Raw genomic sequence first — 26,928 nt, 5'->3', positions numbered from 1 at the left:
TGTAGGAAGGCCGTCCTGCCAGCATGTCTCTCAGCAGAACAAAGGCCTCAAGGGGTTTTGCTGGCCCGTAGTTGCCTGTAGTTGGGCCTTCCCAGAACACCACCGGTTGCCCGGGGCCCACAGTGGCTGCTGCCCCATCTCAGAAGTCCCCTCTTCCAAGCCCAGGGCAAGGACCTTTGCTCAGAATGGGGGACTGGCTTGGCCAGAGGCAGTTGGATTCTGGGCCCAGGGTAAAGGCAAATAAGTCTCTATTAAGCTATCAACATTCCTGCATGAGGAGCAGATAGAGTTCTAGAGGCAGCCAGCTAACGTTTTGAGCACCTACTATATCCCAGGCACTGTTTGATGCTTCACCTGGGTCATCTCATTTCATCCTTATAAGGAAAGGATATTGTTATTCTTCCCGTGGAGAGGACAGTGAAGCTTAGAGAGAGGCTAAGTTATCTGCCCAAGGTCATATGGGACTCAGACCCCAAACCTATGTTGTTAGCCATTCTGCCTCCCGGAGCATCCTTCATCCCCTGGCCCCATCTTCCTAGCAGCCCCCAGCGGTTATGGGCCTCCATGCCTCCCTAGGAGCCATTCTCCCTTCCAGCCCTCTGCCTTCCCCTCTGCTAGGAACTCAGGGAGAAAACAGCCCAGCTGAAAAATTAGGCCATGCTGGCGAGCACACTACTTATTTTTTTATGACTAAGATTAAGCTGACAACCATGCAAAACATTGCAAACCTGTGTCGGCTGCAGATTTAATACCTCACCCGGCCCACACAAATAATTCATGCTTCTGCATCGATGTCCAGAAAAAACAAATCAGCAAAAAGCTGGGCTCCTGCGTGTGTGTGTGTGGAGCAGCCGCGTTTCCATTGAAGCAGCATGCCGGAAATACCCAAGCTCCAGGACGGCAGATCTAGCATTTTGCAATTTTTTTTTTTCTCTTAAAAGATTAAAGTACGTTTTCAAATGATTGAAGGTTGGTGGGAGGTGTAAATGTGGGCACTTGTCACATTAATTCTTCAGATGATTAAGTTCTTTTCCATTTCTTTAAAGCTGTTTGCACTTGGGTTTGATGTCCTCGTTCCGGGTGAGTGTGTTGTAGCAGTTACCAAGGTGACTTTAGCTGACTTTCAACAATTTATTTTTCCCTCCAGCTTGAGACATCTCTAGCCCTGTGTGCTGTTGATCCTGCTCTCCCAACCCCCCTGCTCCCACCCCCAGTTGCTATTCATCAGCACTTTTGCCTGTGTCAGAGAGGCCCACCGGCTCGGAGGCCCCACCTGGCAGCCAGGCCTTTTGGGAGCATGGTGGTGTGTCTCAGAGGTAGCACAGGGAAGTGATGGTGAGAGTCACACCCTGGCTTTTCCTCTTAAACTCACTCTGTGACTGTAGGCTTATCACCTCACTTCTCTGAGCCGCGGGTTTCCTGACTTGTACAAGAAGCGTTAACTATAGAGGAATCTACCTGGTGTAGAGTCCTTGCTGTGAGGACTCAGTGAGTGAATCTGTGGACTCCTTACCCTGGAGGAGAGTAAGGGCTCACCGAAGAGGGCTGCTGTCTTTCTTGAGTCCTGCTCTTGTCCGAGCCCCGAGGGTGGTGTTTGGTGTTGCCCTCCTCAGAAGGGAGGCGTAGCAGCCAGGGTGTAAGGGGAAGAGAGTTGGTCAGAGGTCCTAGGCTCCCACGATGGCCTGCTACAGCCCAGCTCTGTGGCCTTGGGCACATTACCGGCTCTCTTTTGTAAAGGAAAGAGGTAGATTAAACAACCTCAGAGTTTCCTTCCAGCCCTGAAATTCAGTGACCCTCTTGGCCAGCATGTTTGTCTCCTTCACGGGTCTTGTGAAAGGGTTTGTCAAAGGAGACACTAGGGCAAAGGGCAGTTTCAGAATTGGCTTTGGAAACCAGAGGAAGGGACCACTTTGTGAAAGATCAGTCACATGTCACATCTGGGATCCACCCAGCTGGTGGGAATGGTCCCCCTTACCTCGGGAGCTTTATAAACCACTGCCTCAGTAGGGCCCTGTGCTCTCTGATGTCACCCTCCATCCTGCCTGCTGACCTCACATCCTCCTCCCTCTGGGGAGGTGCTCTGAGTGTTGGGGTGCCTCATTGGGCCACAGGCCCCAGTGCTCAGCCCCCCAGTGTGTAAGGAGGTTGGGCCCCCACTGGCTGTGCGACTGTCAAGCCCAGACGTCCTGGGTGGCTATTGCCACTTCAGCGATAAATAACTAAAGCTTCTCTCCCAGTATTTTGTTCACTTGGGGAATTGTTCTGAGATTCACAGTCCAAACCAGGATCTGGCCTTTTGAATGAGATCAGTGGGTAATCCTCACTTCTGGCTGAGGCAGATTTGAGAGGTTGTCAGTGGGGGCAGCTGAATTTGAAAGAGCAAATCTTAGATTGCAAAGGGACCCCGTGGCCCAGCTGTGGAGCAAGCTGTGGGTGGGAAGCAGGACAGGAGGGAGCATGAGGCAGAAGTGACAGTTCGCCATGGCTGGGGCCACAGTCAGGAGGAATCTGGTCCAGGGTTCCTGGGGCCTCGTAGCCCAGCAGGGTGGTGGCCCGGTCCTGCTGCCCAGCCAAGCTCACTGATCTGACTAATGAGAGCCTGGTTTCCACCCCTCGATGAGGACTGTGTCATTTCCTGTTGGATGAAGGATGTGTATGTCACGGCAGCTGCTGGCCATTAGCAGGTGTGTGCATGCTCTGAGCCTGCTCTGACGTCAGCCTTTTCAGGGTCAGCAGGAAGGAAGCTCTCGGAGCCATGTCTTTTGGCACTCTAGCACCCCAGCCTTAGAGAACTTGGGGTCTGAGGCTCTAGGGCAGGGGAAGAAGGGCTCCCAGAAGCCCCTGCTGCTATCTTAGGGAAGAACAAGCCACTGTGACATAAGCTTTTATACAGAGTGTTGGCCAAAGATGAGGCTTCAGAGCCAGACCTACCTGCGACCAAATCCCAGTTCTACAGTCCCCGCTGTGTGACCTGGACAAGTTAGGTCACCTCCCTGATCCGGCTCCTTATCTGTAAAAGGGCCATAATAATAGTGCCCACCTCACGGGGGCGCTGTGAGGAATAATCAGCGAGAGGTGCCTCACGCAGGGCTGGCACTTGGCGAGCGTGTAGTGAGTAAATGGTGGCTGTTGTTATCTTCATCATCAATCACCATCCTTGTCGTTCCTCAGGAGCCTGGCCTGAGAGCCTCCTGTCCTGCGGTTTTCACCTTGTGCTGAACCTGTTCCTGTGCTTGCTTCGCAGGAGCCGCAAAGACAGCCTGGAAAGTGACAGCTCCACGGCCATTATTCCCCATGAGCTGATCCGCACGCGGCAGCTCGAGAGCGTACATCTGAAATTCAACCAGGAGTCAGGAGCCCTCATTCCTCTCTGCCTAAGGTAAGCCCCGCAGCATACAACCTGGCCTCAAGGAGCCACCAGGCCTGTGCTTGCCCCCTACACCGAGGCAGAGTCTGGGGCCCAGGTGGGGAGGAGAGCTAGTCAGCCCGCTCCATCTTGGGCCTTTGGGGGAGCCTGTGGACCCTGAACCCTCCAGTAGCCCTCACCGCACTGGAGAGCACTCCTTTGTCCAGAGAAGTGTCCCCCAGCCCTGCTCCCTTACGAAGGTTCAGTGACCTAGGGAGTCTCAGATGCCCTGCCATCCCACCAGCCCAGAGTCAGGGGTGGCAGGGTCCCCAGTAGCACTGGGATGGTAGGGCAGGGGAATCTGATGGGTGGTACTCTATTTTCTCCTCTTTGCTGCTTTTCCATGCAGAAACACTCAGTTCTCCAAACCCCGTGGCCCGCACAGCAGACTCCTTGAGGGACCCAGAAGCCCAGCTGTGTCCCTCCTGCTGCTGTCCACAGTGCCAGAAACCCACCCCTGTGGCCAGAATTCAGCTCTCTGCATGGGGATGCTGCACAGGGCTGAACCTGTTGCAGCTGTGGCTTCCTCCACAGCCCTCAGGGGTTCCACCCTCACTTTTATAGCAGGAGAAGCAGCAAGGATAACTCTAAACTCAGACAGCAGTGACAAGGAAGAAAGGGGTTGCACTGGTTTGGACCGTCCCCACTGTCCCTGGAGCCTGAGGAAGGACCTTGTGTGGTGACCAGCCTTGCCCAGTAGGGCCACGAGAGCAAGTGGCCAGAGCGATCAGGGTCTGGCCAGGCCCCCGCACCACCCCCCCAGGACCCCAACGATTTCCTCTCCAGCTCCCTCTCTGGCCCAGGCTCAGGGCCTTTAGGCTGGTGAAGGGTTAATCTGAGGCAACGCGAGAAAGCCAAGAGCAGGTTTTGCTTCCTTTGCTGACTGGCATCTCTGCCCCACTGCTTGCCCCTGCCTGCCCTTCCCCCAGGTGTATTTCCAGACTTGGGATTAACAGTAACTTCTTGTGGCTCCCTCAGAGTGACCCCACTTGGCTTCAGCGTTTTTTTTTTTTTTAAAGATGTGGCCTTGGTAGCCATTTAAATCTCGTGGGGAGCCAGGAGGAGGTGGAAGACTGTGCCCCGGACACAGGATTGTGCTGTGAGGGCACTAGGCCGTCATCCCAGGGTGTGGGAAATTCGTTTAGGTGCTTCTTCACCCCTATGGGGCACGATCCACCTTTTAGCCTTGGGCCTGACCTTGGGCACATTACTAACTGGCCTCTCTGGCCTCAGTCTCCCCACCAGGACACGAAGGAGGTGGACTCGCATCCCCTTTCAGGCCCTTTGAATGCTGCTCTAGTATCTGCTAGCCTTGAGCACTTTGGAAGGATAACAGTAGAGAACTCGTAAGAGGCTTCTCTTGGGAGGTGTTGAGATGAACGTGTTTAGTTCCAGGCCCCTGTTAGTGGGCAGATGGTCGGTCAGGAGGGCATTTGCCAGACAGCCCATCCTGGGGAGTGTAGCCTCCACAGCCCCGAGCCTTGGCCAGGCCTGCTCTCACTGTCTCATGTTCCCACCCCCAGGGGCAGGCTCCTGCACGGACGGCACTTTACATATAAAAGTATCACAGGTGACATGGCCATCACCTTTGTCTCCACGGGAGTAGAAGGCGCCTTTGCCACCGAAGAGCACCCTTACGCAGCTCATGGACCCTGGCTACAAGTGAGAAGGCTCCTTTTCTTCTCCCTCCCTCCTTTCCGTGCCCACCCCTTCTCGGTCCTCCCTTGGCAGCTCTTGGCGGCTCCTCTTCCTGAGGGGCTGGTTGTGAGATGCCATGTGGAGTGTGGATGCTACCGCCTAGCCCACCAGCTCCAGAAGCACTTCCTGGCCTCTCCCCCATACCCTGAGGCAGGAGCGATAACTCTCTAAGCCCTGACCGTTGATAATTCTGTTTGCCATGGAAGTTCAGGTTTGAGGGATGTGAGACTTTCTGCACACTGGGTAAACCAAGGAACAGGAAGCGGAAGGGTGAAGCAGGATGGGAGGAAGTGTGGAAGCCACTCTCGTGCTATATGGAAAGCCCACCGGAATTCCTAGAAAGTGGGCATCTGGACCTGGATGCCTCAGCTGGGCTGAGATGGGCAGGCGTTGGCACACAGCCTCCCCCGTCTAATGGTTCTCCTTTTCCTCCTGATGGACACCCAGCTTCTCTGTGCAGAAACCTGCTGGCTTTTCCGGAATACTTTGTCCCTCCTTTGCTGTTCTGGCTGGAGCACAGCTTCAAGCCATTGCCAAGCGGGGTGCTGGGGCCTGAGAGCCATAGGCCTCCTTCCAGCCCCGGCCCCGTCCAGGTCTCTAACGGGTACTCGGCCCAACCCTGATTCCCACTCCCGGATGTATTAGAGGAACAACATCCTTTTTTGTTTGTTTGTTGGGGGCACGGGAGGAGGAACTCTACCTTACCTCTCTCAGAAAGGGAATCTGACCCTGATCTAACAGGTGACTCTGCCTTGTTTGTGGTGTATGGTGGAGGATGCGGGTGGGCGGAGGGATTACTGTAAAGGGGAAGAGATTTTTGCCAGTTCTGTGGGTTTAGCCTGGTCTGTGGGGGTCTGTGAAGTGTATATAGCATTAATGTAGGCATGTTTTTAGTCTTTGAGTGTCTGTGTCTCTTCCTCAGGCCAGCTCCTCCCTGCCCCTCCCCACCAAAATACTAACCCTTAATTAAAACAAACGGCAAACAAAGGACACCAACCACACTCCCCAGACTAAGCTGAGGTAGAAATGGAAGCCGGTGCTTTAGGGATATTGTGTTCCATAAATTATCTTGCCTTTTTCCACTGTTGTTATTACATTGTTTCATAACAAAATTACTTTGAACCATAAAGTTATAAATACATTTTAAAAGTCCCACTTGGTAACATTAGATTTCTGTCCATGTGGTGTTGGTAGTTGCTGTAGCAAAAGCTCTGAAGTATAACATTTGAAATTAGCCCAGCACAAGTGGAAAGGGCCTCCCCCCAGCCCCAGCGTGTCCCAGGGCACCGGGCTGCCTCTGTGGAGAGCAGGGAGGGGGTAGACCTTCTGCCTGGGCAGAACTGGGAAGGACTGGGGAACAGGGGACCGTGTAGGAGACCCCCAGCCCCTGAGAGGTCACAGGTCCTCCTTCCTAGCAGGTGACAGTGTGTTGACAGGTCTCAGCAGAAGTGTCCTCAGATAGCACTTTTGTGTATTGAAGGTTAAGCACATTTTCTTGGGAAAGTAGGAACTAGAGTGTCCCCAAACTCAAGAAGAAATCTCACCCAGTTGTCTTTCACATGCTGAACTCTGAACCTGTCCTTGGAGCCCCGCCATCCCCCTTGGAACATCTTCCTGCCCCCAGCGGAGATGGGGGGGAGTCAGCGTCTCCAGTTCTCAGCAGCCTGGGGACCTGGGCCTCCAGAGAACTCGGCAGATGTCACGTTGCCCCCCAGTCCCCACAAAGGTCTGGGCCCAACCCTGATTCCCAAGCCCCTGATCCTCCGGCTACTGGTGTTCCCTTCCAGCCCTGCTCCCCCTCGCCTCCCTGGCAGCCCCTCAGTGAGCTTGAGCACTCGCCCTGCTGACTCCCAGCACATGGTCCCCTCCCAGGCGCCGTTGCCCCGGGAACGGGAGCTGTGGGAACCAGCCGCTGGCCTCGGCATGTTTCAATAAAGTTGCTGTGCTGGGAGCTGCTTAATCAAAGGCCTGTGTTATGGGCTCATTAGTGTGGTCCACCACAGGGGCCAGCTCACAGGGGAGCTCCCGGGAAGGCTGGCTGGGGCCCGCTCCCCAGGCACGCACCCTAACTCACCAAGGGGTTTCTCAAGGCCCTTTCCAGGGAGCCCTGGGAAACCCGCTGCCCCTGCCCCTGCCCCCAGGCCAGCCTGTCCTCAGCTGTGAAGCCAACACCCACACCAGCCCTCCTCCCCACCCCGCCCCCAAAGCAGTCAGCACTTCCTGCATCTGACTGGCAGCCCGCCTTCCTCTTCAGGGTCTTGCCACTGTGGTCACAGGCAGCTCCCTAGCTTGTGGGAACCTGGGCTTGTAATTACTTGTGGGCCTCTGAGTCTCCCTGTGGGGCTGCCTGTCTCCCCGGGAGTCTGAGGACCTCCTGGAGGCCTGGGGTCACGCTCATAGTCACCAGTGAGGGCCCACTCCACTGGGCCAAGAGGGACCCCAGGCTCCTCTGGAGGGAGACCCCAACAGAGAGGCCTGCCCTCACCTCCTACAGGAATCTCTCACTCATGCTTCCGGGATCCAGGGTGTCTCCCTGACCCCTGTGTACCCAGGCCTGCTGGGGGCAGAGCATCAGGAAGGAACTGGATGCAGCAGCCCCAGGACTGAAGAGACCCAGACTTCTGTTCTCTTGGCCGCTGCTTGAACACTCCCTGTTGGTCCCAGAGGAGTTGGGAGGGGCTGGGATGACTTTCTTGCATCAGCCTTCAACAGCCTTGGAAGCCCTCACTCCCAGCCTTGGCACCTTGTTCTGGCCTCCAGCCCAGGCCTGTTATCTCTTGGGGAAGTGGCATGGCAGAGACACCCCACATGGGAGAAGAGAGACAAAGGAGGGCCTGAGAGAAAAAGGCAGAAAGTGAGGGAATCTGGGCCCTTTCCGGAGCTTGTAGAGTGGCCCCAGACAGGCCTCCACACCCACCTGCTCCTGGGCCTGCACCTGCCCTCCAGGCTCCTCCTTGCCCCATCTCTCCAGCCCCAGGAACGTCAAGGCCCCGGCCCAGAAAGGCAGGGCTGTCTGCAACCCCAGAGTAAGCACAGTGGACACTCCCTGCTTCCTGGAGGAGCTGGAGAGGCAGGAATCCTCCAATTCCTTAGGCTCTTCAGTTTCCATAGGTTGACACTGGACTCCTCCGTTTGCCCTACCATTTGCTGTTTTTATCTTTTCTGAGATGGTAAAGGCTGTCCACCAACTCCAGGGTTGTACAGGAGGGTCTTCAGACCAGGGGGATGCCTGCCAGCGTCCTCTCCTGCACTCCTTCCCCCAGCATTCCTCATCCCAGTGGCTTTAACAAGCCTCTCTCCCTTGAGTCTGTCAACACCGGGCTGTTAGCCTCTGAGTGGGAGCCTGGCCCAGAGCTGAGTCGTTCATCCGTCCCCAGCCAAGGTTGATCTGAAGGGGGAGAAGTCGGCCCCAGAGGTCACACAGGGGTCACATCACCAAATATGAGAATATTTTTTTAAGCCCTGCAGTGCTTTCTCAGCTGCGTGGTGTCTGACAGCTCACCCAGGTGGCCCCCCGTTCCCAGCCATTCCCTACCAGCCCTGATGGGAGGCCCAGGGCTTGGGAGAAGACACCCAGCAGCTGTTCAAGTGGGCTTCGCTTCTCCAGGCCAGGTTTGGGGAGTCACTGCTGGGCTCTTCTCCTAGCCCAGCGGCTGACTCACCACTGTCCTCTGGACAAGCCGCTGCCTTCTCCTGTCCCCATGCACCCATTTGGATGTTGTGTGGAAGACACTTGGCGATCCCTGGCCCAGGCCCTGGGCAGCTCCTCTTCCGTGCCTCTGCTGTTTCTCCTTCCACTGGTGAACCTGGCCACGACCTGGTCCCCCTGGAGACCTTTGCTTGGGCTGCCATGGGGACCTCAGTGTCCAGGGTACAGCCATTAGGGTTGAAATGCCAGCACTGTGCCTAGGAAGGTACAGCAGCCTCCCTTTCGGGTGAGGACTGTGACGGCCCGCTCTACCCTCAGCGGCAGCCAGCCAGAGCAGGGGGAGTGTGAGCCTGCTCCTGGCCGCCTCAGGCAACTCCTCACCACCCAGCAAGGACAGGAAATGAAGGTGGCCTCCCTGTGCCACCACTGCCACACACACCTCTGCCCCCGAGCCTGGGGGACGGGGGTCCTCTGGGCTGTTTTCTCACTTCTGTCTGGCCGGTGAGGGTCGGGGGGGATGCAGACTGGCCTGTTTCCTGGTCTTGTGTCCCCCGCTGCCATCGTGAGTGCCAGAGCAGCTCCACGGCAGGCTCTGCCCTGTAAACAGCACATCTCTTTCCCTGAGAGAAGGAAAGGGAAGGAAAAAGAAAGCCAAACTTGTTGGGAGTCAAGAACAACGTGTCAACACGAAGAGCAAACAACGCCCCAGACAAAGTGTGGATTGTCATACTAAGGGGAAGGAGTGGGCATTGTCAGTACCGTTTGCAGACTCAGAAATATCATTGACCGCAGACATTTGAATCAGATCTACAGCAGCTGGGCCCCTGCCTGTCCCATAGCCAGGCCTGCCCAGGGCAGGCATTGATGAAAGATCACTTTTCAGGTTCCTTCTGGAACTTGCTGGGGCCTGGGGAATTGGGAGGTTGTTGACAATCCTCCGTCTTCACCAACCAGCCAGGCTGTCCTAAGGCACTGGGTGTGAGCACCTTGGGGTAAGCTGCTGGCCTGTGTTCCAAGCCTCATCAAAGGTGGAGGTTGGGAGTGGGGGGCAGGGAGCCACTGCTCCCCTCCCAGCTCCACCAGTTAGAGCTGGTAGTAGAGCTGCAGCCACTAACTCATCTGTATTGGTTAAACCGGTGCCCAAACCCACTTCCCCTGTGAGTGTATTTCCCCAGCACTCCCGCCACCATGATCTCCTGGAGGGAGGGGTTGCCTTTTAAAAATGCAAATGCCTTGGCCTTGCCTGAGCTGTTCAGCTTCAGAAGGTCTGGATTCAGAAGGTCTGGATTCAGAAGGTCTGGATGAGGCCTGGTATCTCTGGGTTTTCAGAATCCTTCTAGGGGAGTTTGCTGCTCAGATTGCTTGGGGGGCTCTCCCATCTCACTAGAGAGTCTTCTCCCTCCAAGGGTTGCCTGTGCACAGACATAAGCATTTATGCCCAGCTCCTGGTGAGTACTACCATCGATGAGTGCTATTTTCATTATTATTATTATTTCTACTGCTATTTTCAGGACTAATGTAACTGTCGTCTTATGTACACATTTACCAAGCTGACCTGGAAATTTGACCTGCTGCCCCCACTTGGAAACTGTATTGGGGCATGGTTTGCCTTCCTTTCTAGTTGGCCATCCTGGTTTTTGAGCAGCTGCATGTCTGTGACGCCCAGGGTTCCAGCCCTCTTGAGCTGAGCAGGTGGCCGGGAGATGTGTCGTTGGTTTTCCAGGCCATTGGTTGAAGCCAAAGTCACCTCCACCTCCCCCATCAGAGGAGAGAGAGGAGTCAGCTCTGAGCATACAAGCCTTCTTGAATTGGGGTACTTTCCCCAGACAGGAAAAGAGCATCTTCTACCACCATGAGGTCAGATCACTGTTCTTCTAAAGTCCAGTCTTGTCTCCTCTCTACACCCGCTCATCTGCACAATGGGAATGCTGGTTACCTCCCTTGCAGGACTGCCCTAAGGATTCAGTGAGATGATACTGGTCAAGCACTTGGCCCAGTGCCTGGCACACAGGGGAGGCGCCGCTTCTGCTGTTGGCGGTATTATTACCACTCACTGTCATTATCATAACCCTTCCTGTTATTATTTGTGGCAGAGCCAGGCAGCTCCATGGGGACCCAGGGAGCTTCAAGAGCCCGAAGCCCCAGAATTGCACAGGCTTTTCCCACAGTTGCATCACAACGGCGAGTCTGTTCCTCGTGAGAGCGCCCAGGAGCTGCTCCATCATAGCTGTCTATCTCCAGTGTCCTGTTGATAAGATCTGTTAACATTCTCAGCTCCAGGTCTGAAATATACAAAGAACAGGGCCTGTTTGTTCAATCCAAGCTTCTAAGGTTTAACTCCCAAAGGAAATTAAATTAGGTGCCTGGAGCTATGACAGTCTGTCGTGTTTCTTTGCAGGGAATGTCACCCTTAATATCGTGCAGATCTCATGTATAATTTTCCCAGTTTAATTCTTTTAAAATGCGAAGTTTCCAGCAGGAACCAACAAATCACCAAAAGTGGAAATTGAGGAGTGACTAGGGTTTGTCCCCTTTTTCGGTCTTACCATCGCCTCCCCCAGCTGAGTATAAAATGAGTCCACACACAGATCGTACCAAAGGCCACCATAACATACCCTCTCTCCACCACCAGTTCCAGACCTTTGTCAGAGGAACTGGCTTAGGACTGAACTCAGTGTTGGTGGGTTTACCTTTACTATTTCTACAGCTGTTTGGAGTCTCTCTGCGTGGTCACCGTCCCTGTGAACCCTCCCACAATCCCATCTCACCCCCAGCACTAGCTACAGTGCCAGGCCTATTTACCTCTCTGGCAGAAATGTCTTCCCTCCGAAGTATTTGTGGGTTAGAAATCAGTTCAGCCTGGTCCGGACTGGAGCCACTGTAATATAATTGGGTTTTAGGTATGCTTGTGTTTGTGCTAGCATTTGCAGAGATGGCAGCAGGCCCCGGAAATGCCAAAAATGTGAATGTGACTTTTGTACTACTCAAGCAGACTGGTGATAACTGGTAGAGAGACTCTGGGCTTTGGGGGCCAGTGGGGAGGGGAGCCCTGGGATAAAAGCAGGAGGAGCAAGGGTCAGGGTGGGATTGGGAAGGGGTCTCGGTAGTCTGTGAGAGGAGCCAGCCAGTCCTGCCTTGGGGAACCAGGAGGAAGGTGGGAGGGGGCACCTCAGGTGGGCATTTCCCTGGACTGGCTTTGCCTGTCTAAACCTTGTCTCTGTCTCCACTTGAAGCCTGAGCTCCTCAAACAGAAACCTTGGTGAGGAGTTGTGGGCCAGTGGTTGGAGCTGTTTTGTCCTTGACTGTGGGCTTTCAGCCTGAGAAGGAGATGACCTTTGGCTCCCTGTCAAGCGCGGGAAGGTGCTTGTCCAGGTGGGGAATGGACTGCCTTCATGCTTGTGTTCCTGAGGCTCCACCCAGGGCCAGGCCTAGCAGAGGCACCCAGGGAATGCTTATGGAATCAAATAGATGGATGGGCAGACGAGTGGAAGGATCAATAAATGAGGGTAAGACCTTAGGATTTGGAAGCTGTGCTCTGGGCGCTAACGTTAGAGTCCAGGCAAGACCGGGACCTGATCTTGTCTCAGCTGCTCACAAGCCACGTGACATTGGGCAAATCACATAACCCATCTGTGTCTCAGTTTCCTCATCTGGAAGGCGATAAGATATATGAGCGGTTAGCACGGTGCCTGATGTGGTGGTGTTTTACCTGCTCACTTGGGGTAGTTTTCTCATTCCTTGCTCACACCTCCAGCCCATCAACTTCCTTCCTTCAGAGCCCTCCGTCCTGTGAGGCGCCCAGTGATCCTGCTTGCTCGCCTTCCTTTCTCTGCCATTTCACTTGATCTCACAAGCTGACTCTATTCCAGATGTTGAAACTTAGGTTCTCATCAGAGTGGACAACTCCCAGGGGAAACCTGATGGGTATTTTCTCAAGTCCTGGATCCTCCTCCTTGTCATAGGGGACTTTTCCTCAGAGGAGCCCCTCACCTTGGTCTTCAACTCATTGTTCTCTCCCTCCATCCCACCCACCCCCACCCCGGGCGTTCACAGGCTGCTGGAGAAGGCAGAACGAGGTGGGGAGAGCCACAGCCCGGGGGGACAGAAGGGTCTGCTGCAGAGGTCAGGGGGCCCCGTTGACCAGCACGGGGGTAGAGGGGTAGCGGAAGGGGTCAGGCTGGGCAGAGGAGCCAGTCGAGAAGACGGCCCACCAGGCTGAGGAAGCCTTGGGTACCCTTGAACATTGCTGCTAACTGTGAAAACTGCTTTAGGGGGTGAGGGTTGTGGTTGTGCCTGCCGCATAGTGGGACCAGGCTGTCCTCTACGTCAAAGCGTGAAGCCACAAGACACCAGACTAGAACAGCAAAGTGGGATAGCTGGGAGATGCCCTGGAGAAGAGGTTTCTTAAAGGAAAGCTTGAAGAACTCAGTGGCTGAATGGGGCCAGCAGGGCAGGGGTTTGGGAGCTTCCAGTCTGGGAGGAGGTGGAGGCCACGGATGGAAGTGGGAGTTAAGGAGTCCCTTTCCCTTCTGTAAAATGAGAGAGGTTGGTGTACAATCTCCAAATTCTGCAGCTCAGATGTTCTTGGATGTACCTTCCGGGGCATTTCCAGATTCCAGACGAGGCTTGTATTCCAAATCCAGGCAGATCTCTTCTGTCCTACCAAGTGAACCTGGTTGGGCAGGGACAGTGTTGGAATCTCTCTTCTCTGCCCCTCGGCTCTTCTGTCTCCCCACTACCATACTGCAGCACGCAGGAAGCCCGAACTGCCAAAACAGGGGTTCCTCCCCACCCGTTCTCGTGTCCCTTCTGGGAGCAGCGCCACCATCTCTCCAGATGTCCCCCCCTGCTTCCCATTGTCCTCTGATGTCCTTCCTCCTCTGCTCCAGTCCCTCTGATGTGGTAGGCAGGTGGTGGTGGGCATGTGGGCAACAGTCGGGGATAGGCCTCAGGCCCTTCCCTGTGTCCCTAGAACACATTGCAGTGGCCTCATAGCTCCTTAATGGCCTGAAGAAAGGTCCATAGCTTGGCAGTTAGCAAAAAGACCATATATTTTAAAAAAATAATAAAAGCCTGTCTTGTGCCTTCTTCCCAGATTCTGTTGACTGAAGAGTTTGTAGAGAAAATGTTGGAGGACTTGGAAGATTTGACTTCTCCAGAGGAAGTAAGCTGTTTGATTCTCTCTGACGGCAGGGTCCAGTCTCCAGGAGCGTGTGTGTGTGTGTGTGTGTGTGCGTGCACGTGTGTGTGTGTGCGTGTGTGCGTGCGTGTGTGTGTGTGTGTCTCTGATGTGTGGAGATAGGCTGGAAAGGAGATGTTAAATGGCCTTACTTCTCTTCCCTGAACCACCCCCTACCCCACCGCCAGCCCTTGTAAGGACACCCAGCAAATTGTCTGAATTGCCAACTCCTGAGAACCTCATTGAAGAGGCAGCCAGGGCCTTCAGGCTCCTCATTGAGGAGCACAGAGTTCTCCTCAGCCCCTGCTGTTCCCTGGCAGGTTCTGAACAGAAAGCCCACGCCTGCTGCCAGAGAACATTCCACGGGAGAGTTCTGGTGGGCAGCGAGGGACTCCTGCTCTTGCCTCAGGCCACCCAGGAGCCACTCTTCTTCCTCCCTTCTCTGGCCATGAGCTCTCCCCTCTGGTCCACCTCTTCCAGCCCTAGCCGAGCTGGTGGGCCAGGTGGGGGCCTGTGATTTGCCTGGCTGTTCTGCTGGGCTATAGGAATGGAGCCCATAATCCCCTTTGTTTTTCTTCCTTGTTCCCAGCATCCTCATTTGTGGGGATTTACCTCATCCTGGAAAGTCCCTTCCCCTCCCCCGGCCTCCTACCAAGCAGCACCCCAGGGTTGAGCCTTCCTGGCCTCAGTGCCCTGCCCGATAGGTTAATGGAACATTAGCAAAGCTGGCTGTCCTCCTGCTCTTCTGGGCCTCCCCTGCCCCGGGGCAGAGACCCTTCCTTCGTCCTTTGTGCCAGGAAGTGTGTTTGGGGGACAGCGCCTTCACCTCCCAGGGGCCAGGCTTCCAAGCTAGAGCGAAGCCAGGCAGGAGCCAGCTTTCAGCCAGGGCTGGAGCTTCCAGTTGCCGGGGCTTCCAGGGCCGAGTCAGCCAGGACACGGAGCCTCCGACAGACGTCCACGGGGTGGAGGACAGTGCACAGGCCAGGACTGGCCCGTCCAGGTCTCCAGGTGAACAGGAAGTCCTCAGAGCCTTAGGTCACCCCCCAAAGGGATAGTGTCTTCTCTCTCCCCTGGGATGTGGCTTGGTAAATTAACTCATTTATACGTTCAGAAGTCACCAAGTACCCAGTCTGTGCCGGCCAGTCAACCCCCGCAAGTCACCGGTCCCTGAAGCCTGGCTCCCATTCAGTCAGACCAGAGCCAGCTGCCCAGAAGTGCTTCCGGAGAGGCCATGTCACACAGGGATGGCACCATGCCAGACTGCTGCTTTCAGCTCGGGTGCTGAGGGGGTGGAAGGGGGGTAGTCCAGGCAGGAGGGACAGGAGCCAGGAGGAGCTTAGGAAAGTAGGTCACTAAAAATGACTTTTTTTTTCTTTCCTGTCCAGAGGCTGTCCCCACACCCTGCCCTACTCTCCACTTTGGTCCTGGCTTGGACAGTCCCCCATCAGAGGGAGGGAGAGGGAGCCAGCCAGGAAGTGTCAGGCCCACCCACTGCCAGCACCAGCTCCAGGCAGGCTGAAGGCCCTGCTCTTCCCTCCTTCCCAGCCTGGCCTGTCTTCTTGCCTGGCCCCGGGGCAGCGGGAGTCATAAAAGGCAGACCCTGCTCCTAAATCGGGGAGCATCTATGAGCACCATAGGACCCATGCAGGGTCCTAGCATACAGAAGGAATAAGATAGGTCAGCCTCTTCCCTTACCCCCACCAGAAGCTCGAAAAACACAACTGTAGGCAAATCAGTGATTCCAGGGAGTCGGGTAGGAAGACCTTGGGCTCTCCTTGGCCACTGCTGGCACCTCTCTCAGGCTGGTAACCCTGGGAAGCAGGTGAGAATGAACAAGGGGGAGCAGGATGGGGGTTTACTCCACTCGAGAATGCACCAGGCCCAAGAAATCACCTTAAGCCACACTAGCCCTGCTTCTCGGCACCCACCGAGGCCGAGCCAGGACCTCCTTCTCTGGGGACCCTTTGGCAAAGGCTACAGAGGGCCAGTTCCAGCGTTCTTCCCCACCAGCCTCAGAAAGAAGCCATGGCAGGGACAGGCCCGCAGAGTTCCAGACCTCAAGCCACTTCCCTGTAGCATGTGCACCCTCCCCTGCCCCCCATCCTCTAGCCCCTGGGCCTCAGGGAGCAGATTCCTTACATGCTTGAGGCAGAACCAAGGAAGTGAGCTGGAGGGAGGTCAGCACAGTCAAGAAAGTGTTAGAAAACAAGCCTCCTCCAACCCCAGTTAATTATTGGCAGGGCAAGGGGAAAGGAGGGGTCAGCGAACTCCAGCAGCTTGACCCCAGCCGCCCACCTGGGTCTAGCATTGGTGACTGAAGCCAGGCAACCAGTGGCCTGTCTTGCCCCCAGCACCCAGGGGACAGGGCCTCGGTGAGGGTCCTGGCCTCTCTCTAGGCAGCGTGGGAAGAAGGCAGTGGGTTCTGCTAACCATGTATACTCTGGCTCTGTGCTTGTTCCCCCTCCACAGTTCAAACTTCCCAAAGAGTACAGCTGGCCTGAAAAGAAGCTTAAAGTCTCCATCCTCCCTGACATGGTCTTTGACAGTCCGCTGCACTAGCCTGGGCTGGGCCCTGCAGGGGCCAAGGGAGAGCCCAGCTGCTCCCTGGTGACTCCAGTGTAACAACTGCGTAAACGAGACTCCCACAAATAAAAGGACAAGTGTGAGGATGACCACGCAGCCACTGCGCCCGTAGCCCGCTGGGATGCCACGCACAGGCCACAGGCCCACCCCCTCACCTGCAGCTCGGGGGCCTCCCCCGGCAGCCGGCCAAGCCATGTGACCAGGCCCTGGCCCCAGTGGGCCACAGTTGGGCAAATGCCAACCTTCCCCTCCTGCCACTGCCACAGGTTCCATTTTGAGATTTGCCTCCGGACCTCTGATGTGCTCCTAGGTGGAGACAGGCCTGGTTCTCACCTACCCTCTGCCACACAGCCCAGCAGGAGGGAGGCGGAGTGGCCGCCTGCGCTGCCCAGCTCAACTCTGGGGAGCCTTTGTTAGTTAAGCTCCTCTGGCCATGCAACGATTCCTTCGATCGTGTTTGGTTTTCTTCCTCCTTATTTTATTTTGTAGAAACCGGATGGTATTTTATTGCTCTTCAAAGATGTCCAGAAGCCATCTATATAATGTTTTTAAACAGAACTTTATTTCCAGATGAACTTTCTCATTCTCTCAGACAAGGGCCTGGGGCCATCTCCCCCTGAGCTGCCACCAGAGAAGGTGCCAGTGTTCGCCTGCCAGTCCGGGGCCCTGGAGGAGCCAGCTTCGTGGAGAGGGTTTTCTTCCCAGCTGGGCCTGGTGGAGCCGAGGCACTCCCCCATGCAGCCTTGAGCCCAGTTTAGCTGGGGCCAGGAAGGGCTGCTGCTGGTTCCCAGCTGGACTGGGTCCCCACAAAGTTCAAGGATCATCAGGACCTCCGAGACTTGGTGACTGCAGCCTCACCTTCCAGGCGTTTTCCTCCCAACCAGGCGTGCCTGAGAGAGGGTGAAGCCCAGCGCTTTGCATACCATCCCCACCTGCCACTCAGGGCCTGGGTCTCCAGCTCTCTGCCACTCCCATCCCATTTCTTCATCCCCTGGGCCTCCCAACCTCCAGGCTGCAGGACTCTGGCTTATTAAAAACAGAAAAATCAGCCTCTCAACATGTCTTTCATTTTGGTTTTGCAAACGCTGCACTCTCCCGCCCTCCCGCCCTCCCTGCATCCATTCATTTCTCATCCTTCATTCTCTACCCCTTGTCCTGTCTCCTTTCCTGCATCCTGGCCTCTCGCGGTCCTTGGTCCCTCATCCCAATATTGCAGATCTCATGGTCTTCCCATCTCATAGCCAGCCTATCTCTGGCCCATGGTTTTGGGGTTCTTTCTTGGGTTGTCTCCCACTTTCGACCTGGAATCAGCAAAGCCCCTTTCGTGCCCTCTTAGCCCCAACTCCAGGGATGGCTATTCTGAGATCACCCTTCAGGCCTTTCCAAAGCAAAGTCCTTTTGTCTGTCATGGACCACACAGGCCCGTGCCCTGTCCCTGTCTGCAGCCACCACACACACAGGCACCACCGGGAGTGCCAAGGAGGCCCACGGGGTGCAGGACGCCTCTGATGAGCAGTCTAGCCAAAGAGCTGCCTCCAGGGGCTGTGAGGGTAGTGGCCAGGCTGTTGGACTTCCAAGGGGCCACTCGGGTCTGGTTCCTTCTCTGCATACACCAGCAGGGCTGCCTGGTTAACCCCATCAAACTCAGCGCTTCACGGCGGATCAGCCTGGCATTTGGGAGAGACGCCCCCACACACACACAAGCGCCGAAGATGGAAGCCCCTCGGGACCTGATGTTGGCAGCAGCTGTGCCTTCTGCTCTGAGGACTTTTCCAGAAGGACGTTTCCTGGCCTTTACCCACCACAGCATCCCTGCCTTTAAAGCTCTTGTCTTCAGACATTTCATGGCCAAAGAGGTGCCATTGGCTTGCCTCCCTGCTTGCCATCCTGACCTGCCTCTCCACAGATTCTTTCTTTCCGGGGACCTGCCTCTACCTGCCTGGTTTGGCTTGGGGGGAGGGGCTATTTTCTGAGCTAAGTTTTGTTGTCAGTGTGGGAGGCAGAAGGGAAGCAGGGGAGCTCTGAGACGATGAGCCTGTGAAGCCTGTGGCCCCTTCCTGCCCTGTCAGTGTGGGGAACCTCCAAAATTTGGCTGGGACCAGCCTCCATCTCCTTTCCCTACAGTGCATGGGCTCTGGTGGAGTGGTAGAACATTCGCCATCTCTGCCCAGACCTCCTTTCCCTTAGGCGGTGGTGCCTTCCAGAGGTTTCTCAGCGAGGGGGCCCTCCACTGAGCTTCTGGCTGGTGAGAGGGGACCCTCACTAGGGATGAAGCGAGGCTGACCATGGGGCATGCCCAGCACAGCACTTGGCATATGATGGACGCTCACTAGATGGACCCCTTCTTTCCCTCCCTGTAGCTCTTTGGGAGCCCTGACCTCATTCCTCCCTCCCTAAATCTGCCTCTTCCATAGGCTTCCTCGAAACTTGCCCCATCCTACCCTGTCCCTCCAGGTCCCCGTGGCTGAAGCTTCCGAGAAGAAGGGGTTCCCCCATGCTGTTTGCCAGCTATACGAGGCAGACGCCCACGGCCTCTCAGGTCCAGTGTGGGCTGCAGGAGGACCACAGACCCCGCTGCCATTCTGTGGGGCTGGAGAGGCTCATGCAAGGTCTCAGGTCTGGCTGAGGAGCTGGTGCCTCTTCCTGGCCTTCTCTTCCCAAGGCGAGGCTTCAGGGCAGGGGCTGGGAAGCCTTGGGGAGAGTCTAAAGGGCTAGGACGTTTTAAAAAATAAACACAGGGTCTTGAGACTGGGTTTTGAGATTGAGTTGAGAGCAGGGAAAAAACCTGAAGGTCGGCCCCTGTGGGGCAGACCAGGAGAGAATTCCCTTGACTGTATTTTTTTATCTGGTTGTCTTTCCTCTCTGGCTTCCAGGTCCCTGTGCCAGGTGAGGTACCTGGGTCCCTGTTGTAAGTCAGGAGCCCTGTAGAAAGAGCCCTCCTTTTGTACAAGTACCTGAATGCTGCAATGAGCAGACTTTTGTAAAATTTTATATTAGTTTCTAATGTCAATGGTGACTCGGTTCCTGGGGGCTGCAGCCAGCCTGGGACTTTTGTAAGAATTTTTGGGTGACTCACTTAGATGTCGTTTCCTTCCTGCCCCCTCTTCCTCTGTGTAATCTAAGTGCATTAAATGTATTTGCAGAAGTGCCTGGGTCTTGTGCTCCTTTCTGGCTGCCTGGAGTAGGGGAGCAGAAAGCCAGGGGCCCTGCCAGAGGGGGTGGGTTGGACTCAGCCACTTAGAAGAAGCCAGGTTGTGGAAAGGCCCTGAAGACTGATGTTGGGAGTGGAGAGGGTGCCAGGGAAGCAGGATCACATGGCCTGTGACTCTTCAGTCATGCAGAAATGACCTCACAGGTACAGGCTCTCTTTCACTGGTCTTGAATTCCTGTAAGGTCAGGGGGGTAGGAGGTGAGTGTGTGGGGAGATGAGTGTGTGGGTAAAGACCCTCTCTTCTGCTTCATTCTCCTGCCCACCTCTCACCAAAAAACCCTTTTCCCTTGGGAAGGCGGGCCTTCCTCAGGTCCCTGTGGCTGAAGCTTCCAAGAATAAGGGGCTCCCCTATGCTGTTTGCCAGCTATACGAGGCAGACACCCATGGCCCCTCAGGTCCAGTGTGGGCTGCAGGAGGACCACAGACCCAGCTGCCATTCTGTGGGGCTGGAGAGGCTCATGCAAGGTCCTTACGCCCCTTTCAGCGAGAGTAAGAGACAGCACTCCCCTCACCAGGCACCTAAATTCAACCTCCTAATCCAGGGCCTGCGGGGAGGATGGAGGGGCAGCCTCAGAACTGGCCCACTGGGTGACACAGAGGCCAGCCTACCCTTCCTGTTAAATCCTCTGAGCCTGGTCCGGGTGAGGAGGCAGGTGGATCTTCCTTCCCTGGATCACCCAGCTCCTTTCTCTCCAGGGCCTGGTGTGGCAGAGCAGAGCCTAGTGCTAGAGGGGGAGAAGGCAACAGCCTGGGGCCTTAGAGGCAGGCAGGAGTGGGTCTACACCCAGGCAGGGTCCAGGAAGCCGCAGGACTGCTCTGGGCCCAAACACATTCTTTCGCTTCCCACTAGGCCTGCTTGTCTGTCCTGGGGAATAGCAGGGCCCTTTTCTTCTGGTCCTCAGGATGGAGCTGTAGCACTGAGGGGGTTCTGCAGAGGTCCTGGGGACACCACAAGAGGGTAGGGGGCAGAAGGAGTCAGCTCCTGTGAAGGGTCTCTTAGCTCCCCTCCCCGTCCTCTTTGAGATGCAGCTGTATCTGTGGGACCTGCCCCAGGGGGAGGTCACTCCTCCTTCCTCTGTGACCTCCTGCTGAACTATGGCTGCCCCCCCACCCCGCCCCGCCCCTCCTCAGCAGTGGGGCAGGTCTTGTCTGGGGCCCTCAGTCCCTCTGGCAGTCAGAGCAAGGGAGCTGGGAGGGTCTGGAGCCAGGCTGACTACCCTAGGGTGGCCCAGGCCACACCCCTTCCCCTTTCTCCTTGGAGACTGGGGGCAGGTTGCTTATCTAATCCTCCTCATCTGACTAGCCTGGAAGGACCCAGGGTCAGGGTGAAGTTCTTGTCCCAAAGAAAACAGAATAGCGAGATTCTGTGCTTAGGTGGTTCTGGGAGACAGGAGTAGGCTGGGGTTGTTTCTGGAAAGAAAAGGGCTCCTGGACCCAGAGCAGAGACTCTGTCCCTAGGTTTAAGGAGGGGAGAAGCCGTCCATGTGATCTTTAATGTCTCCTCCGAAAGCCTGTACATTCCTCCAGGAGTCTGCTCTGCCCTATTTGGGGGATCAGGGGCCCTAGGGAGGGGGACCCACAGGCTCCAAGGCCATGGGTCTGGGGAGCCTGAGAGATTTGCCAAACTGGCCTGACCAGAAGGAGAATGCATGCTGGAAATGAGTGACTCAACCCAGCCTGCCAGGCTCTGAGGTTGGGAGGCCAGCGTGGGGTGAGGGGAGGGACTAGCTGGGCAGCAGAAGGGAGAGGAATGTCCCGAGACCGTAGGGCAGGGCAGGATGTGGCCTGGGAGGGGTGGCCATCTCGGGACCCTTCCATGTGCTATGGTGGGACTAACCAGCCCCTCCTCCTCAGTGCAGGAAGTCTCCGCGGGAGAGCTGAGGGCAGGGTGGGGAAAGGGCAAAAAAGACTGCTGGTGGGTGTCCATGGTTTGTGTGAGCACAGCTTTCTGAGGAACTTGAGGGGCAAGGGAGACTTTGAGGGGGTTGTGAGGTGAGCAGTGGCCTTCCTGGGGCCAGAGAACTAAAAGAACCGACTCTGTTCCTCTGTTTTGCCAATTTCACCCACTACCACCCCACACACCGGCTCAGTGCTGAAAGCACCAAAAGGAGGGAGAATGGAGCTTCTGGGTCTTAACCTTGACAAGCCAGAGGAAGGCCACCTGAGCATTATTGAGCCACTACGATAACACTGTGGAAATGGTAAGAACTAGAAAATATGTTCACTTGTCCTTTCAACAGATGTGTGGCAGGCACTCGGTTATATGCTGGGAGACTCTTCACAGGCCTGGCCTTAAGGAGCTCATAGTGCAGTGGGGGAAGACGGGCCGGGAAACAATTGCAAGAGCCCTAAAAGGGGAAGGCAGTAAGCTGCTTTCAACCCTACCCCAGCTCCACCACTTGTTATCAGTTTGACTTGAGGCAGTTAACTAATCTGTGCCTCAGTTTCTTCTTCTAAAAGTGGATATTCTCTTCACAGAGGCTTGGCAAGGATTATATGTGATAATACACGTGAAATGCCTGGCACATAGTAATTGCTCAGTTAGGGTTAACACTTTATTAAAGGGCTATGCTAGGATATGAACACAGAGAAGGTACCCAACCCAGTCTGGGGAGATTTATAAACCTTCCTGAAAGAAATGACATCTAAGCCAAAACCTGATGCTTAAGGATGAATTGGGCAAAAGAAGGTGGGGCTATACTTTGAAAAGCTCTCCAGGCAGACAGAACAACAGGGGCAAAGCCCCAAAACTCTTCTTGGGAACTGTGGAGTTCCAATTGCCTAGAGTACATGGCTTAAGTCATCCAGCTTTCACAGTAGGACCATCCCCCTGCCTGCTGGATGGAGAACATTTTGAAAGAGAACTAGATTGGAGGCAAGGTGACCAGTCAAGCCTAGATTAGGGTAGAAGTGGTAGGAATGGAGAGAATGGGGTTCATTCATTGATTCAACAAATAATTATTGAGCAGCTACTATGTGCTAGGTCCCACTGTAGGCATCAGGGACACAGCATTAAAGAAAACCCCTTTCACAGATCTTATATTTTGGAAATGGAAGATAATATTTTTTTAAAGTAGAATACATAGTACATGGAGGTATGTGCTATGGAGAAAAAAAAACGCAACAGAGGAGGGGAGATAGGGCTGGGAGAGGGGCACATTTTAAATACAGAGGTCAGGAAAGGCCTCACTGCCTAGGCTAACTTGGACAAAGGATCTCAATGAGAGGAAGAAGGGTGCAGTAGGGATATCTAGGGGAAGACTGGTTCAGGCAAAGTGAGGAGCAACTGCTAAGAGCCTGGAGGGGTGGGGCATGGGAGACACACCAGGTGTATTTGAGGAACAGCCAGTGGGGCTGGAGCAGAGTGAGAGAAAGGGGATAATAGGAGATTACTTACACGGAGGCCAGATCCTGTAGGACCTTGCTGGCAATTATAAAGTGAGCAGAAGAGTGACACAATCTGACATACTTTTCAAAGATGACTCTGGCTACTCTGTTGAGAATTGACTCCAGGACATAAGGGCAGAAACAGAAACCAGTTAGGACCTACTGAAATAATTAGGCAAGAGTTTGTGGTGAAGTAATGGAGAGGTTAAGAAATAGTCAAGATTTGCAAACATTTTGAAGGGGCGGCAGGTTGGAAAGCGAAGAGGATGATTAGTTTCCAGTACATTGAATTCAAGGTATCTGTGGGACATCTGGGTGGACAGCACAGTTGGTTTCATGGGTTTGCACCCAGGAGGGTGAGGATCTAAGCTGGAGACTGATTGGGGAGTCATCAGTATATAGACAGTAACAAAGCCTTAGGAGTAAATGAGGGAGCAGGTATAGGTTAGTAAGAGAAGAGCATGGAGGGCAGCCAACATTTAGGAGATGGAAATTGGAGAAGTCGGTGGTTAGAAAGATATGAAGAAAATCAGAAGAGTATGATGTTTAAATCAAGGGGAGCCGTCTAGAAAGGTGAGAAATGAGTGGAAGCCTTTAGATTATCCTGGAGGTCATTGGTGAGGAGGCCAGAGAAGGACGCTCCAACAGCTCCAATCTAGACCTTGTTTCTTTGCACTGTCTTTAGAGCATGGAATTGAGGATTAGGGCTAGAAAGCCACTTTCTCCTTGTTTATTCACTCAGACATGCATGCATGCGTCATTCATTCAGCATAAGACCTCCCATGTAAGGGGATGTAAAGTACTAAAAGACACATGCTGTGTCCTTGAAGGGCTCACATTAACACCTCCACCCCCCAATCAGGAATAAGGAGATTGAAGGTCCTGAAGCAGAGAAGCTCACTGGTTTTATGGAAGGATCAGGGACCCATGGGTCATTTTGAACTGAGTTTGAATCTCAGTTATACCTTAAAAAATTTTTTTCTTTTGGCTGCATTGGGTCTTTGTTGCTGCGTGCTGGCTTTCTCTAGTTGCAGTGAGCTTGGCTACTCTTTGTTGCAGTGCGCGGGCTTCTCATTGCGGTGGCTGCTCTTGTTGCGGAGCATGGGCTCTAGGGCGTGCGGGCTTCAGTAGTTGTGGCTTGTGGGCTCTACAGCACAGGCTCAGTAGTTGTGGCACATGGGCTTAGTTGTTCCACAGCATGTGGGATCTTCCTGGACCAGGGCTCGAACCCATGTCCCCTGCATTGGCAGGCAGACTCTTAACCACTGTGCCACCAGGGACGTCCCTACCATTCAGAACATAATCGCTCATGATTCTGAAATCCATAATCTCCAGCACAAACCTCCCCTCTGAGTCTGTATATACAATTGTCTCCTCTAGGATTTCCACTGGGATAGCTAAACCAACTCAGATTTAACTTAGAACTATTTAAAATGTCCCCACCCAAACCTAATCCTCTCCAATTGTCTCCTTCTGGGTAAATGGCACTACCACCCAGCCTCTTGTTGAGGCCCAAATCATAAGTTCAGAAGGATATACTATATATATATATATATATATATATATATATATATATATATATATATACAGTGATAAGCACATCTTGATCCCATTCCTACCCCATTACTATTATGTGTTGATTCCTCTTCGCCCTATGTCTAAATCCTATCTAGTCCTATTGGCTCTACTTTCAAAATATATCCCAAATCTAGTAGCTTCTCACAACCAGCTTCAGGTCCAAACTCCTTACCATGACCCTGTGTGTTCTGGTCCCTACCTGGCTTCTCCCTCACCGCAGGCCTTCTTTCTGCCCTGGAACATGCCTGATTGATTCATTGCTTTTGCATTTGTTTTTCCTCCTGACTGAAGCACTCTTTTCCCAGGTTGTCATTTGCCCAACCCCTCCTGAACATTCAGGTCTCAGCTCAAATGTCACTTTTTCTGAGAGTACTGTGTGAGTCCCGTACTCTCTATCACAGAAATTATCCTACCTATTTAATTTTTTAAAAAAAAGTTTGGTACGTGTTCTCCAGGGAATCCCCAGGGCCTAGAAAAATGCCTGGGACATGAGGCTTTTGTTAAATATTTGTTGACTGACCGGTTGACCCCAGTTTTTTGTTTTTTTTTTTTTTTTTTTTTTTTTTTTGCGGTACGCGGGCCTCTCACTGCTGTGGCCTCTCCCGTTGCGGAGCACAGGCTCCGGACATGCAGGCTCAGCGGCCACGGCTCACGGGCCCAGCCACTCCGCGGCACGTGGGATCCTCCCCGACCGGAGCACGAACCCGTGTCCCCTGCATCGGCAGGCGGACTCTCAACCACTGCACCACCAGGGAAGCCCTGACCCCAGTTTTTTAAGCCTCCATTTCCTTATTAACTGAAGAGAGATAATGCATATTTTGCTTGGTAGTTCTAAGTTAGAAATGTAGGGAAGGGAATTCCCTAGTGGTCCAGTAGTTAAGACTCCGTGCTTCCACTGCAGGGGGCATGGGTTCGATCCCTGGTCAGGGAACTAGGATCCCGCAAGCCACGAGGCCTGGCCAAAAATAAATAAATAAATAACGTATTTAAAAAAAAAAAAAAAAAAAATATATATATATATAGGGAAAAGTATTGAGGATATCGGGAAATTGCTGCACAGTGAAACTTTGTAATTCACTGCTCAGTTCCATCTGACAGATGAGCAGACTGACAAACCCTCCTTTCCCTCTCAGGTAAAAAGAGCTATGGGTAAAGAGGCCCAGAAAGATGTGGTCCCACACCGCAATGTTATCATCTCCCTTTTAAGAAGCGCGGAAACTGAACCCCCATCACCAATGTTTAAGGTAACCGAAGTTAGTGCAAGTCACATGAGGCCCACGGCTTGCCCCGCCTTAAAGAGGCGGAGCCTCAGCTTGGAGACCAATAGCAGGAACAATCTCCGGAACAGCCCCCAACTCCAGATAGGGAAAAGGGGAGGAGCCGGGCGCCCCAGCAGCTGTAATAGCACTTCCGGACAATACTCCCCGCCCCCTCCTCCCCCCTTCCGCGTCTGCTTATTTCTCCGGTGCCGGGTGGGCAGAACCAGCGGGTGCTGATTACAGGCGCCGCTGTTGCGCTGCTGCTTTCTCCTCTCCTCCCCCTCCCAGTCTCCCCGCCCTTCCCTTGCAGAGTAGCGGGACCGGCCTTGATGTAGGGACACCACCCTCCGCCTCTCTCCGCCCTAGCTCGGGACTCCGGCTCACCGCAGCCCGCTGCCCGCCCGCGTCTCCACCCTGCCAGCCGCACTCTGCTCCGAGCCCATTGTATCCTCCCTATCCCCGGGCTCAGACTCCGAGGCCAGGCCGTGGCGGGAAGATCGGGGACCTCTGTGCATCCCTCCAGCCGGTCCCGCGAGTCGGGGCCCCTCCCCCGCTTGCCGTCCTCGAAACGGTGCGGTAGCTGCGAGGGTGCCCTTCCCTCCCTGCTAAGGCTGAGACGGCCGACTGGCGGGCAGCAGGGACGCACCCCCCCACACCCCAGCCCCAGCGGCGAGCACCCCCCACCCCCGTCCCCTTCCTGGGAGAAGGAGAGCCGAAGCCCGAGCGAGCCGAGGCAGGAAAAGGCAGCCGTGGACTGCCCGGCTCGCAGATCATTTTTATTATCGAGATCATTATTAAAAGGGGGCGGGGAGCCCAGGATGCGGGGGAGGGGGCTAGAGACGCAGCTATTTTTATTAAACAGATTATTCCTGAAATAATAATACGCGCAAGATGGCTGAAGGTGGCTGTGATGAGAGTGTTGGGGGGTTTTTTCTTCCTTTTTTTTTTTTTGATCTGAGGATAAAGCTCTGAGGCGAC

General features: G+C 54.5%; 1 protein-coding gene across 2 annotated transcripts in view; it reads left to right on the top strand.

The window, feature by feature from the left end:
- Nucleotides 1-16,491, top strand: part of SUFU (SUFU negative regulator of hedgehog signaling) — a 109,098-nt gene extending 92,607 nt beyond the window's left edge. The window contains exons 9-12 of one of the 2 annotated variants that reach the window (XM_065894249.1): nucleotides 3,245-3,379; nucleotides 4,930-5,068; nucleotides 13,849-13,917; nucleotides 16,402-16,491. In XM_065894249.1, coding sequence (XP_065750321.1) covers nucleotides 3,245-3,379; nucleotides 4,930-5,068; nucleotides 13,849-13,917; nucleotides 16,402-16,491 — 433 coding nt within the window. Of the gene's footprint in view, nucleotides 1-3,244; nucleotides 3,380-4,929; nucleotides 5,069-10,846; nucleotides 11,130-13,848; nucleotides 13,918-16,401 lie in introns of those variants that run through there. The other variant, XM_065894248.1, reaches the window with a different exon arrangement.
- Nucleotides 16,492-26,928: the final 10,437 nt, after the last annotated feature.

Source organism: Phocoena phocoena, chromosome 16, assembly GCF_963924675.1.
Source record: "Phocoena phocoena chromosome 16, mPhoPho1.1, whole genome shotgun sequence".
NCBI classification, from domain to species: Eukaryota; Metazoa; Chordata; class Mammalia; order Artiodactyla; family Phocoenidae; genus Phocoena; species Phocoena phocoena.
This window is presented reverse-complemented; position numbering and strand designations above follow the sequence as displayed.